Raw genomic sequence first — 13,228 nt, 5'->3', positions numbered from 1 at the left:
CGAACCGAATGAATTTTTGTAATAAAACCCAAACACCGACATCAATTCTTTTAATAATTTTCTGTCAAAAACATGCGCACTACGAACATTTTTCATCGCTTTCATTTTTATTGTTTAACTCTAATTACTGAAATTCATATTGTCTGATTTTTTTTTTTTTTTTTCAGGATTTCTATGTGAGCCATCGTTCTTCAATCACATTAACTCAGTAGAAGAGTTTGAAAAGTAAGTGACTGTCAGCCTTTATCCAACACCTAGAATGAGGGAATGACCGTACTTACCTGTCCTTAGCCCTCCAAGATTCTCCTGTAGCTCATTGGTGTAGCATCTGAACTAGTAACCAGAAGGTCATGGGTTCGACTACTGTTGGTAGTAGTCAAATCGGATTTTGTCTACTGAGCCGCCTGTGTATTCATCAGGAATAAAATTCACCAACTAATAGTGCATAAATCTGACCTTTGGGGTTTAAAGCGTTGTTACTGATTAGCAATTGCGATCTTTTTTTTATGTCTCTGTCCATAAGGTGGATAGAAACCTGGTCCTATGTACTAGGAAAATGTTATGGTCAGTGAAGAGGCGACATTGTCAAGTAAAAATGCCTCTTGTCTGTCTATGAACAAGTTCAACTGCACCTGCGGCAGCCTGACTTGGCCCGATTCACCTCGTTAGCATGTCACTCTTGTAATATAAAGGAATCGAGGTACAGTTAAACCCGGTTTACGGACACCCGCTTAAAACGGAAACCTTGTTATTACGCACAGTTTGCTTTGTCCTTGAGGGAAGAAAACCCTTACTTTTTCTATATATTCAACCTGCCTTACAGGGACACCCCGGCGTTAATACGGGTACTTTCTATGCCCCCCTCAGTGTCCGTATTAACGGGTTTGACTGTATTTGACATATAGTTTGTCTTGCCTAGGTTTGGAGTAGACTGTGATAAACAAACGAAGGAAAACAGACTTGATGCTCCTTCATACGCTCCAGCGGATAAAGCTTGCACATTACAAGGAATGTCTCTTTTGTTTAGCTGTGTATCCAAAGATCCAGAACGCAGGCGCTTATGTCCATGTCGGGATTACCAAGAAGAACAAGTAGCGTTTTGCAAAAATTGCGATTGACTTGAGGTGGGCTAGATCTACAAAAACAAAAATTAACTGTAATTAAAAAATAATGGAGCAGCATATGTTTCCGTATTCATCATTTGGATTAGAAGAAGGTGTTTACTTAAATCAGCTAATTCGCGATCATTCATTCAGTTACAAACTACAGTCGAACCTCTTCTAACCCGGGCCAACTCTCTACAAAGGCCAATTTTTGGCGAACAGTCCATGCATTGACTCTTGTTTAAACCCCTCTACAACGGCCACCTCTCTTCAACGGCCTGACGTTTTTCTGTTGTTGGGAGAGGTTCAACTGTATTCAAAAGAACGGGGACCGGTAAGGAAACAGTAAGGGAAACATTCGGTAAGAAATCTGGGTAGCGACCGTCAGCTTCAGCTCAGCTGCACGGTTCGAACGTCTCTGCTCACATTAATTAAACTAAATAAAAAAAAATGGTCACATGTTCAACAACAAAATATCAGAAAACGATAAACAGTCCAGAAAGTTTCCACTTTTGGAAATGTTTTTGATCCGCGAACCAATCACGATGCAAATTTGGAATCACATGACGCGAGGCTTGTTTTCATTTATCGGTGACAGTCAAGCGTCAAAAGTAGTCGAGCATACGCGATGAAAAAAAAAATATGAGAAGAAGTTATGAACCCTTTCATTACTCTTTTTTAGAAAAAGAGAAACGTGTCTTTAATATCTGTTTGCATGGACTAAATAGCGATACAGCGGGCCCATCTCCGGTAGCTTCTATTCGAACTGTCCACAACAGATTTCCACGACAATTCGAATCCACTCGAGGATATTTCTAAGTCGTCATGCTGTGACGTCACGCTATTGTTTCGCACATTTCCAAAAGTGGAAATGCTCTGGACTGATAAACAATAAATAAATAAACAAGCAAAAACAAAAAAGATAACGTGAAGTGTTGAGTGTTGACCTAGAATACTTTCCCACATGATAAGGCGGCCCTTATGTAGCACTCCATTCTATACAAGCTTCACCACAGCTGCACAACACAGCCCCTCGTGCCGCAGTGGAGCATTTGTAGTCACAGGGGAGTATGTGATCAAGTTAAAACTGTCTATTTTTCTTATACTTTTACCCGAAAAATTATAGAACACACAAACAAACGGGCTCTAGGTTTAGAAAGTTTCATAATGTTTGCCCTTTGATAGGAATTGAACGGTTGTAAGTTTCGTACATTTTGCGCGTAACTAGGAGAAATCTCTTAGAACTACGGGCATGTGTGGTGAAAATAAGCACTGTGACCCCATCTTTATATTGTTATTTTCCAGTGTCCTAAATCTTCTCAGTTAGTTAGGGGCTGTTATAATCGAGGATCAGAACTAGCCGATACACTTTCGCCAGATTTAGTCTTTATTGAATTAACTCTATAAAAATAACGTACAATCTAGAGACCAAATGATACAAATTATTTATTATTCACCTGCTAATTTTGCCGGGTTACTGTCAGTTTGTTAAAATACAGTATCCTACCTCTTAACACAGTTTTGACAGACACTACCCAAGATTATCATTGGTCAAAATTCTACTATTTTAGGAACCGTCACTGGATATAACACGATTTTTGCAAATAAACAGAAAGATGGTTCAAATGTTATTTTCTTATTTTAGTTTATCTATATTTATATGGCATATTTGCATCTGTTTCACTAGAAATAGGTTATTATAATGTATCTAAATTAATTATTTTATATCGTTTTTGGACGGCATACTGATAAAGCCTTCTCAGCCTAACAAAACACTCGAGAATGAGTGTGGTGATCGCATGCATGTTAAGTTAGTCTCTGGGTCTCAAGTGAATCAGCCTTTAGAGGGCTGACTTCGGTATTGGCGGATATGTCAACGGTTATGGTTGCCGTCACCTTTCATAGTGAATTTACGGTTCATTGTACGGTTTCAGGCTTCTTGTCTACCATGGCTACGCAATGACTGATTGGTCTGATTGGACAGAAGTCGGAATTCGTAGTGAATTGTTTCGTCATTCCTCTACCTCATCTACTCATTACGGTTGCCGTGACCGCTAAAAAAAGAGCACTGTGGACGGTTTTGTTCACAGAAGTGATGTTTCGACTTTCAACCGCGATCACAGCGATTTACTGATTAAATGAAGCATTCTAGCCTCTTCAGTTTCATTTTAAGAAAGAACCAAGTTCTCCGTGAACCTGCCTTTTAACATAACTATCATCTACAGTTTTTACAGAACGCAACTTGCTCCGGTTGATAGTCACGACACGGGCATAAGCGCCTGCGTGCTAAGTCTTTTGCTACGCAGCTGAATATTAGCGACATAGCTTGTATAGTACATGTCTGGTCTGAAGGATTGTAGGAAGGCTCCACCAGAGTTTCTTCCCGGGCATGAGTTTTGCAAGTTATTCCAATCCTGTTGAAGAAGTGGAGCATTTCATTTAGCCTAGTTCTTCAGTCGTAACAAGTGTGTCAATTTTATCAGTAGAAGCATTAAAAAGAATTATTATTCATTCAAAACAGGATAGAATGATCTAGCTTATTCTTTCTTGTCCAAAATATTTCCCCGATTCTGACTTGCTAAAAGCACACGCATAATTAACCAATTGCGCCATCCATTAGACAAAGATTTAACCAGTGGATAGTGTGATCCACCTTTTGAACAATTGGGGCTAGGCGCGCAACATTGTCAAAGACAAAAGCCGGTAGAGAATAACTCGCATTAATTTCTCTTGACAAAAACCTAGTTAGACTTGGTTGATCCAATATTCAGCGACCCATTTTGGTTCTAATGAAAATCTACTTGCACCAGTTGTTCAAACATCCGCCGGGTAAATCACTCTCCCCGTATTTAACCGTGGTTATCAGGTGGATAGCGATTTATCCATCTTTTAAGCAACCAGGGAGAAGTTCAAAGCAGTCGCAATGAATTCATCCTGAGAGAAATTATCACAAAGGGCAAAGCACGTTCTACAGCTGTGGAGCAAATGAAATTGAGAACAATTGAGGTTTTTATGTGTTTGCGTTGGTTTTTTGGGCTTTATTCAGGTTATACCATTACTTACTTCTCAAATTCCTTGACTGTGTTGATGTTGTTGAAAAAGGATGGCTCGCACAGAAAACCTAAAGGAAACAAGATAATTCAATTCACAGAGCAAACACAACCAGGAAATTATTTCAGTAGAGGACACTTAGTAGATCAGTTATTGTTAGGAAAGCATCTATTTTCTTCTATTTCGAAGTCACAATAATTAGAAGCAGGAAAAAATCACAGAGGTGCTCATTGCAACAAAGAAAATAAGAAGAAATCTCGGGCAGTACAAAACATTGATTCCAAATGATCGGAACTTGATCATACGATCGGCTTCAATGACCGTTGATAATTGCATAAACAGCTTACCATTTTCTCCACAAGCGTCTTTGCAAGAACTGCCCTGAGGGCCGAGTACGATGTGCATTTCCTTTAGTGGCGGCCACTGTTCATCATGCTCACAAAAATTCTAAAAGAAAGAAAATAAAATGTAATTAAGGTAACTTCAAGCTAGGTGGAAGTGCTGAAAGATGGCTATTGAACAAAATTATGTCCCGCCAATCCATGGAAAGTCTGGTGTTGTCTTAATGCATATGTTGTGGTTCAATTTTTGCCTTTTTTCAAATTTTATTTCCCCTTGTTTTTGGGTATTGTCATGTGTGATAATGAGTTTAAAACTAAGGGAAATAAAGTTTAAAACAAGAATAAAATTGAACCACAACATATACTCCTCCATGCACCATAAAGGAGTGGCATCTCATTAGCGTAAACCACTCTCCAACATTAACATTAAAAACTGAATCATTGGAGAATGCAATTCTAGAGCTCTGATTGGCTTAGTCATCATGGTATTTGAGCCATTACACCGTGCTCTCCAAATATGGTAACTGTAGGCGTCTGCTTAAAATTAAGAACAAACTGAAAATCGGTTGTTTTGACATATAAAGTTGGGAAGAGTTTTCGATTTTTGTGGGCATCTTTGTTGGGATATGAGATGATTATAGCTAACGCGCACTCGTGGAAAAATTGTTAATTATTAATTACATGACAGAATAAGCGAGGAGCGGGAAAGATGAAGCGAATCCTGTGTTCTAATTGGTTACTCTTGCGAGGCAGGATGGGCCCATCTCGGGATTTCCCGCGTCGGCCACCAAGACAAAAAACAAGCCTCATGAACACACAGAAACTTTCCACGTCAAGTATTTATGTTCAGTATAGCTCTTGGTTGATCCTCTTCATCGATGACCCTTTGTTTGTACCCCTCCCCTTACAAAATCTAAGAACAATTAATACACCGATCAATTCAACTTACCAATTTTTCAGTAAACATATTTACTCGTTCAAGCATGCCATTTGTTGTCCATTCGTACGGAAGATAGGGCGTGACCTATTGTAAAAAGACATGAAATTCGTAATCACAATGGGCAGCAAGTAAACTTTTTCTTCGGCTTTAATTAATTCTGGTGGTATGTAACTGGTTTATAACTTTGAAAGGCCATACAGCTCATTGGTGTCCATATATTAGCGAGCTTAAGCAAACGAGAACTCGGTGATAATCTTGAAAGTGATAAATAGAGCATCGGGACGTTTTGGTATTACCTGCAGTGAAAGTTGTCTTGAGTTCGCCCCATGTAAGGGGAATCCAAGACATTTTGGGATTCAAGATTCCACTCTGTGAAATCTGGATTTTAGGTACTGGATTCCGGGTCCTTTATCAGTGGAACGTGGATTACGTGGATTCCGGATTCCAATAGTTAGCTGGATTCCGGATTGCTTATTAAGAACTATGAGAACTATTATCATCAATAATCAATGACCTTGCAACTGATTATTGATGATATTTTGGGCAGAGTTTGAGATGTTTGAGAAGCTATCTATCCTGACAGTTTTTGAAAACGTTGTTATTGTCTTTCAAAAAGGAAAAAGATGTCAAGTGACTAAACGAAATCATTAAAATGAACACGAGAGAAAAACAGAAATTCAAATCCAACTTCGGGATACTAACAGTTAATAAATGATTTGGTTAATAATAGCAAGTTTCATATTTTACCTTCCTGGATAAAATTTCCTTAATCGAAGCCTCCACTAGACCAAGATCATTGATGTCTATAGTGTATACATGGGGCTTTTTGATAAACGTCTCCATATATGGGTGCTGTGACGTCAACTGTGACAAGAAAGTCGAAGAAGTTAATCAAATCGCAAACTTTCTTAAGGTTGATTTCCACTGACATCTTTTTGGCTACGCACGATAACGCACGTAAATTTTAATCACGCAAAAATAAAATAGAGGCAAGATAAAAAGTGCCGGGTTTAAACGAGAAGTTTAGCGGGGTTCAACTTTTACGCTTTAGTAAGAGCGACCTTTCATGCATTGCCTCTATATAACATGCGGACGTAAATTTTACGCACGTAAAAATTACGCGACACTGGACATCAACCCTTAGAAATAACATGAAATGCATGAGTAATTTTCCAACTCACTGCTCTAAAAGTCGGCTTTCCGCGAAAAAATCCTGAGTTCTCTCTATTCTGAGGAGGGTTAAGCTGGTAAAAAAAAAACATCATAACATAAATCCATTGATTTAGAAAAAATACATTTTAAAAATTATGCACTAAATGCACGCAGTTTTTCCAACATCTCCTGTGCACATTGCTGAGTAATCAACCTAGGGGACTCAGACTAAGGTCATGTATTAAATAGCTCATGGCCAGGGGGGGGGGGGGGGAGAGCACTGCCAGAGGGTTTTACGTTTTTACCTTCCTGGACACAATTTCTCTTATCGAAGCTAAACCTAACTAAGATTATTGATACCTATGGCGTATATGGGGGGAGGGGGCAGGGGGGAGGGGGAGGGGGTTTTTATCATGGCCCCTCAGTAACTGGACCTTCCTGTGCACAATTTCTTTTACTGAAGCCTTTACCTGACGAGATCATTGATGTCTACGGTGCATAAGGCGGGGGTGATTGTCGCAGCTGGTAGTAATAACTGGATGTACGCTGCTGCATTATTCTGTCAAGAATTGGCGAATCTAATAACTCTAAATTTAAATCCAACCTTAGGATTAATGAATACACTTCCTTGTGCAATAGCTTCGAGTGGCCCAGGTCCTTCATACGGGAATGAGAGACCAATAAATACCTGTTAGAATAGAAGAAATGCAGTTTTTTTTTTCAACTGACATCGTCGGATGGAGAAAGAAGCTTATGTAAGAACACCCAAAGATTTTATCAGATTTTAATACCTTGCTTTCTCTCAGAAGCTTTTTTAGGTCTGCCCCTTTCATAATGCCGTGATTGACGATGTAGTTGGGTACAAACTTCTTGATAGCATCTTTAGAAATCTGCCAAAGTCAAAAAGTTTTAAAAATGAAATCTGGACGTACTCAGAGGCAAAATTCATCACTAAATGATGGCTAGGGAGCTAGTTTGTAACCATGGCGGGTATCTGCTACATGTACTTCGCAATATTTTACAAAGAGTTTACTGAAATAAAAAGAAAGCATGCCAGTAAGTTCGATTCGTCAGAATACTAAACTAACACTGTTAATGTAATGCGATATGACTTAGCAGGGAATCGGAGATATCACTAATTATTAAAACCTGAATCAATGGAATAATGCAATTCTAGACCACTGATGGGCTTTGCCATCATGGTATATTAATGGGCCATTACACCATGCTCTCCAAATATGGCAACTGTACGCGTCTGCTCAAAATTAAAAACAAACTGAAAATCGGAAAGAATTCGGGATATTTTGTGGCCTTTCATAGAACGAAAGGAGTAACAGTGGTTACGCAATAAAGCCAAAAAAAAAAAACAGTAAAACGACAGACACCAAAATGCAGTGTAATACATTGCCGGTACGTTTTTTATTCATTTCATTTAAGAAAAAGTAAGGTTTAGCGTTATTTAGCGTTCGCAGATCTCAGTAATATATTTCTCATACAAAGTCTCGTATATTTTCAACGGTCGCCTGTAACGCGAGACCGGCGCATCACCTATGGTATGTAAATTACATTACACCCTTCCCTCGTAACGTGAGTTTGGGTGGCCTGTGGTTACAGCTGTTTTGGATAACACGCGGCCTGCGTTGATAAAAATATTTTTTTCTGCACGTAAATCAAACCGTATTGCGGTCGCATCCACTTGTACTTACCTGACCTCGCAGGAAACAACTTTAAAATTTATGAATGTTATTGGTCCGTTGGCCAAAAACCTCAAGACTGAATCTTTTGTTTTGAAGCGTGATTGGATAATCTTCGTCCAAGTATCCCGGTTCGAGAAATTGCACTGTAACTCGCAACACAGACAAAACTAAGCAAACTTAAGAATTTAAAATAGAAATCAAACTTAGAGCCTCAAACCTAGGAAGGTGTCAGCTCGTGTAATAATAGAAAGCAACTTACGTTTTTCTCGTTGGCGATTGTTGCGTGGATTTCCAAATACTTGTTCAATATGTCAAGGTATGGCCGTCTTCCCTGAAATTGTAAAAGAAGACTTTGAGGAAGTCATCTGAATTTCACGTATTCACCATTTCTTCTTCATCTTTACCGGGTATATTACGATCGCATCAAATGACCATCTCCTCGAGGGCTCGCTAGCTCAATTGGCTAGAGCGCTGCACCGGTATCACAGAGATCAGGATTCGATCCCAAAAAGACTGAATTTGTCTCAGGTTTTCTTTTCGCAACTGCTCTATGGGCGTCTTTGACTACGATGATCTTCGTTACGTTTATTTCTTCATTCCACGCGTTTCAAAAAAGTGAAATTCATGTTTTCATCATTACATAAAGTCAACAAGTTTAATGGGTTATTACAGCGTGCGACAGCATCGCAGCAACATAACAGGAAACAAATAAATGCTCGATGGAGAAATCAGAATGGTTTAGGCACTATCCATGCCAGCTGTGTACTGTAAGAAGCCACCATCCGGGATGGGTCACAACAATTTTAGTCCGTTTTAGTCCTCACTAGAGACCAAAGCTAATTAAAAATATTCTGTCTTAGGAAACGAGAGATACTTTTTGGTGGTTAAGTGCTTTATTTTCCCATTGAAAAATAATCGACCCTTAAGGTTTGTCAAGTTTTTGCCCCTTAAAAAAAGAAATGTCCACCCAAAGTAAAGTTCCCGTCTAAGCTCACCTGAAGATACATAGCATCTTTTGCGTACAGTACTCCTATTGGTTTGTTACTTTTCGTTTCTTTATCAGGTATATCTTCGGCATCTTCGTTTGTAGCCTTATCGACGACAAAACCCAGGAATAGATTGTCTGGGCTGTGCGCTGAAAAGGATGACGAAAATAAATAACAGCTAAACAGTGGTTGGTACGGGCTCTGTCGACATTTTTTAACGAAAATTATTTATAACTATTTGCAATTTTTTAAAGAATATTATTTAAAAATAATAAAAAATTTTATCAAAAGTTGTGAAAGAAAGATGGTACACTGTTACTAGAAAACATATGGTGCTATCCACGTCTAAATTGAGGATTTAAAATCAATTTCTCTGTTACAATGTCCTGAAATTGAAATTAAAGTATACCTGCCAAGTTTCCTACCACAATGTGCCTAGTTATTTATCTAAGAAAAATATCTTTGATACCAGTTTCAGGCTTTCGCGGCCGTTTCTAGGTAATGAAATTTGTGCAAATAGTTAACGCGATCTCAGGATAACAAACAGGCGTGAACGGACAGGCTTGCCCATGTAAATAATAATAATAATAATAATATTTAATACTTATATTGCGCTTTTTCTATAAAAATACTCAAAAGCGCATTACAATATTATTAATAACTAAATTAAAACCAGTAAAATTACCCGGTAAAATTACAATATTACAATATTAACATTACAATATTAAAAAAATAAAAATAATAAAAATAAAAAATAAATAAATAAATAATCTAACTAAAAGCCTTTTTAAATAAATATGTTTTAACAGAGCGTTTAAAAGAGTCGATTGATGTTTCCTGTCTAATTGGCAGAGGAAGACTGTTCCATAAAAAGGGGGCAGCCATCGATAACGCGCGATCTCCCAAAGTCTTCTTTGTTCTTAAATAATAATGGAAAATTTGACAATATCCACCGCGTTCTACTTCGTAGTTATAACATTGTCGCACTAAAAGGTCAAATTAGAATCTTTATTGACCTCCCCTCCTGCCCTACACACCAACTCCCCTTCCCAAGTGTCTCATCTACTTACGAAACATTGTCATCATCTGTCGGACGTGTACATCAGCTTTTCCCCAGCCACTTTTGAACTTAGCTGCGTGTTTGTATTCAGCGTAGTTAAACTCTGGATCTGTACCAAATGAATCTAGAATCCGTAGGCGACAACTAAACATACAGAAGCGAAAAATAGACAAGAGACCAGTTAAAATACACAATTTTCATGCAGGAGTGTATCTCAAGCCACGCTCAAAAAAGACAAATCCCGATAATGAATGCAAGGGCCGCGCTATGATACGCTACATTATTTGATAGGACTAGACTAATTGTTTGTGGATACACAAGACCTACGGTGTAGCTAACAGATAGATATCTTGTCCGCCTTCTTGAATAAGAAGAGAAAGATGCAAGCAGGGATGGTTTGAGTGACGCAACGGCAGTATGTCCGTAGTCAGTATTGAATCAGACTATTGGTTAAGCGAATTTATCAAGGCCAAAAGTGTGGAAAGATGAAGCAAAATTTGGAGGTAAAACAAGCGTGTAATAATTTTATTCTTAAAGGTTCTGTTCACACTGTACAGAATAGCTTTTGCGCCGCCACAGAAAATCATATTGGATAGGGCTTCTGTTAACACATAAGAGCGGTAATTTCGGCGCGATTTCTGTAACGGAGCGAAGCTGCGCGCGCTAATCTCGAAAGTGGAGTGTTACATAACGGATGAGGTTTTTGTACCACACTTTGGTACAGTGGGTGCACTCATTCGGACCGTCGAGGAAGTGAATAAATAGGCAAAGAGAGGACTGGAATCCACTAAGACGGAAGTAAATATCCAGTGGTGAGGACTTCACCAAACTCTCTCGTCTAACCAATGTTCGATGTTCGATGTTCGATGTTCGATGTTCGATGTTCGATGTGTGTAAATGGCTTGTTTCAGTTCTGAGTCGTTGCTGCTCATAGAATACGGAATAGCTTTTCGTAGCGGCACGAAAAGCTATTCGGTATATGCAGTATGAACATAGCCTGATATCCGAAACTGGTATTCTAGATGCCAATAGGCCATTTGCATGATGACGTCATTTTACTACAACTACCAGAATCCTTCAGTTTGCTGTTTTCTTGTGCAAATTAAGGCCATTGTTCTTTACACCTCAGTTGAAGAAAGTAAAGACGAAATGAATTCTGTTAGTTGTAGTCAAACATCGTCACCGTGAAAATGGCCTATTAGGGCTTCTGTTAGTTAAACCTCGCTGGCATTACAAAATTGAAATATGAAAGGAAAAAACGAAAAGGATTTTGGTCTTAGTAGTAAAACGACGCCATCGTGCAAATGGTCTATTCACAATTACAACAAGATGAAATACTCAGTTTTGAAGTTTTAAAGTACATATCATCTTAAGAATTTCCTTTTGCTTACCGATAGTGAGAAAATGTTGGACCTAAATGTCGTCCTAGAAGCCAAGCACCAATGTAATCAGTGAAAATGAGGTCAAATTCTTTTTGTCGTAAGCGTCTGCCACAGCCTTTGACGGATGGTGCGTTTAAGATCCTGAAAGGAATTAAGAAAAGGTTTTTTAAAAGAAAAAGAATAAAAAAAAACAAAAACTTTATTATATTCTGTTATTAATTTTATTGCAAAAGGGTGAGCGGTATGTTGGTTCTGATCAAAAATGGAGAACTCTTAAATCTGATTAAGACAAAACACACGGTTTGCAATTTCGGCTACATTACAGCTCATACTGAGTAAACGCTAATCCGGGAACACTTTTGAATGTTGGTAGCATCCGATCTAGAACACGGAGAGTCGTGGGTTCGAATCCCATCTGGAGCTCAGATTTTTTCTGTGTCCTCTTATGGTTGATTCTTTACATCTCTCTTTATTTCCTTTATAATATTAATATCAGTGACATAAGTTAGTTAAGTTTAATTCTTTATAAATCTCGTTAGAATAGAAAAGTAACATAAAAGGGTAAAGAACATTACAGAAGTTGCTTCTTTTAAAATAAGCAGAGATAGCAGTAAAAGACACAGGCAGGAGAAAAACAAAGAAAATCGAACGGAAGACAGCTATTAATTTTCCGCTAGTTTAAAGGGTCTTCGTTCAGCGATGATATCAGAAGTATAGTAGGAATGTTTTACTCCATTTTTGAAAGTGGAATCTCATTAGTGTGAAGCTACATTAACGCCGATGTAAAAACAAACAGGAGCGCTATAAATGAATTGTGGAAGAGAAGAATCGGAATCTGGGCAGAAAGTAAAAAAATGTGTTTAGAGTTACAAAGAGCTAGTTTGCCTTCAAACTCATTTGCGCCTCAAGAATCGGTGAAAGTAGAGGAACTATAAAAACCTGTTGTCAGCAATGGACCATAAAAGCGGTAGTAAGAAAGAATTTTCATTATTAGCTTAGGACACAGTGATTTCAAGTCACAGGTGAGTAAGCGCTTATTCTTTCAACAACATGAATAAACTATAATGAATGCTTTCCTTTGTTTTTAGTCAACTTATCAAAAAGCGAGACATTCATCCATCTCAAACCTGTCAAACCAGTTAAGCCACTTAAAACTAATCACATCAACTTGTCTAAATGCAATTTAGTTTTGTGACTAAAAAACGCTATGACGTTATCGGTGTATGTTTTTCTCTTCAAAATAATGAGGTTCCACTTCAAAAAAGGCAGCAAAACCTCCCTGCTATACTACTTACAGCCTATACTTATTGCGATGTTCCGCTTTCATACACTCCTGATTTTAGTAATCGCTGATCTGTACTGCGATCAGGTTTTATTCTAATAAAAATAAGACATTCCAGTGGGGAGAAATGGCGGAAAGAATGTCTTCGACTCTTATCGCGTCATTTCTCCCAACGCGACTTACTGACCCGGAGTCTCCGAGAATGAACTTACACTCGGTTGACTCTGCTTAAGT

At 38.3% G+C, this 13,228-nt stretch overlaps 1 protein-coding gene across 1 annotated transcript; it reads right to left on the bottom strand.

The window, feature by feature from the left end:
- Positions 1-1,936: 1,936 nt before the first annotated feature.
- LOC140928962 (alpha-1,6-mannosylglycoprotein 6-beta-N-acetylglucosaminyltransferase A-like) lies at positions 1,937-10,482 on the bottom strand. The gene is made up of 11 exons (XM_073378771.1): positions 10,341-10,482; positions 9,280-9,419; positions 8,544-8,615; positions 7,379-7,477; positions 7,192-7,275; positions 6,617-6,679; positions 6,183-6,299; positions 5,445-5,519; positions 4,502-4,601; positions 4,167-4,224; positions 1,937-3,517 (listed from the first exon to the last, which is right to left on the bottom strand). Exons 1-11 carry the CDS (start codon positions 10,480-10,482, stop codon positions 3,319-3,321), a joined length of 1,149 nt encoding a protein of 382 aa, XP_073234872.1. The 3' UTR covers positions 1,937-3,318.
- Between the last annotated feature and the right edge of the window lie 2,746 nt (positions 10,483-13,228).

The sequence above is a fragment of the Porites lutea genome, chromosome 2 (genome assembly GCF_958299795.1).
Source record: "Porites lutea chromosome 2, jaPorLute2.1, whole genome shotgun sequence".
Lineage (NCBI taxonomy): Eukaryota > Metazoa > Cnidaria > Anthozoa > Scleractinia > Poritidae > Porites > Porites lutea.
This window is presented reverse-complemented; position numbering and strand designations above follow the sequence as displayed.

Coding starts and splice junctions, on each gene's coding strand:
- LOC140928962 (XM_073378771.1), bottom strand. CDS start 10,482: ATGTTTAGTTGTCGCCTACGGATTCTAGATTCATTTGGTACAGATCCA. Junction 7,478..8,543: donor CAATCGCCAACGAGAAAAAC/GTAAGTTGCTTT, acceptor TGACTTTGGCAG/ATTTCTAAAGATGCTATCAA. Junction 6,680..7,191: donor GTGTATTCATTAATCCTAAG/GTTGGATTTAAA, acceptor TTTTTTTACCAG/CTTAACCCTCCTCAGAATAG.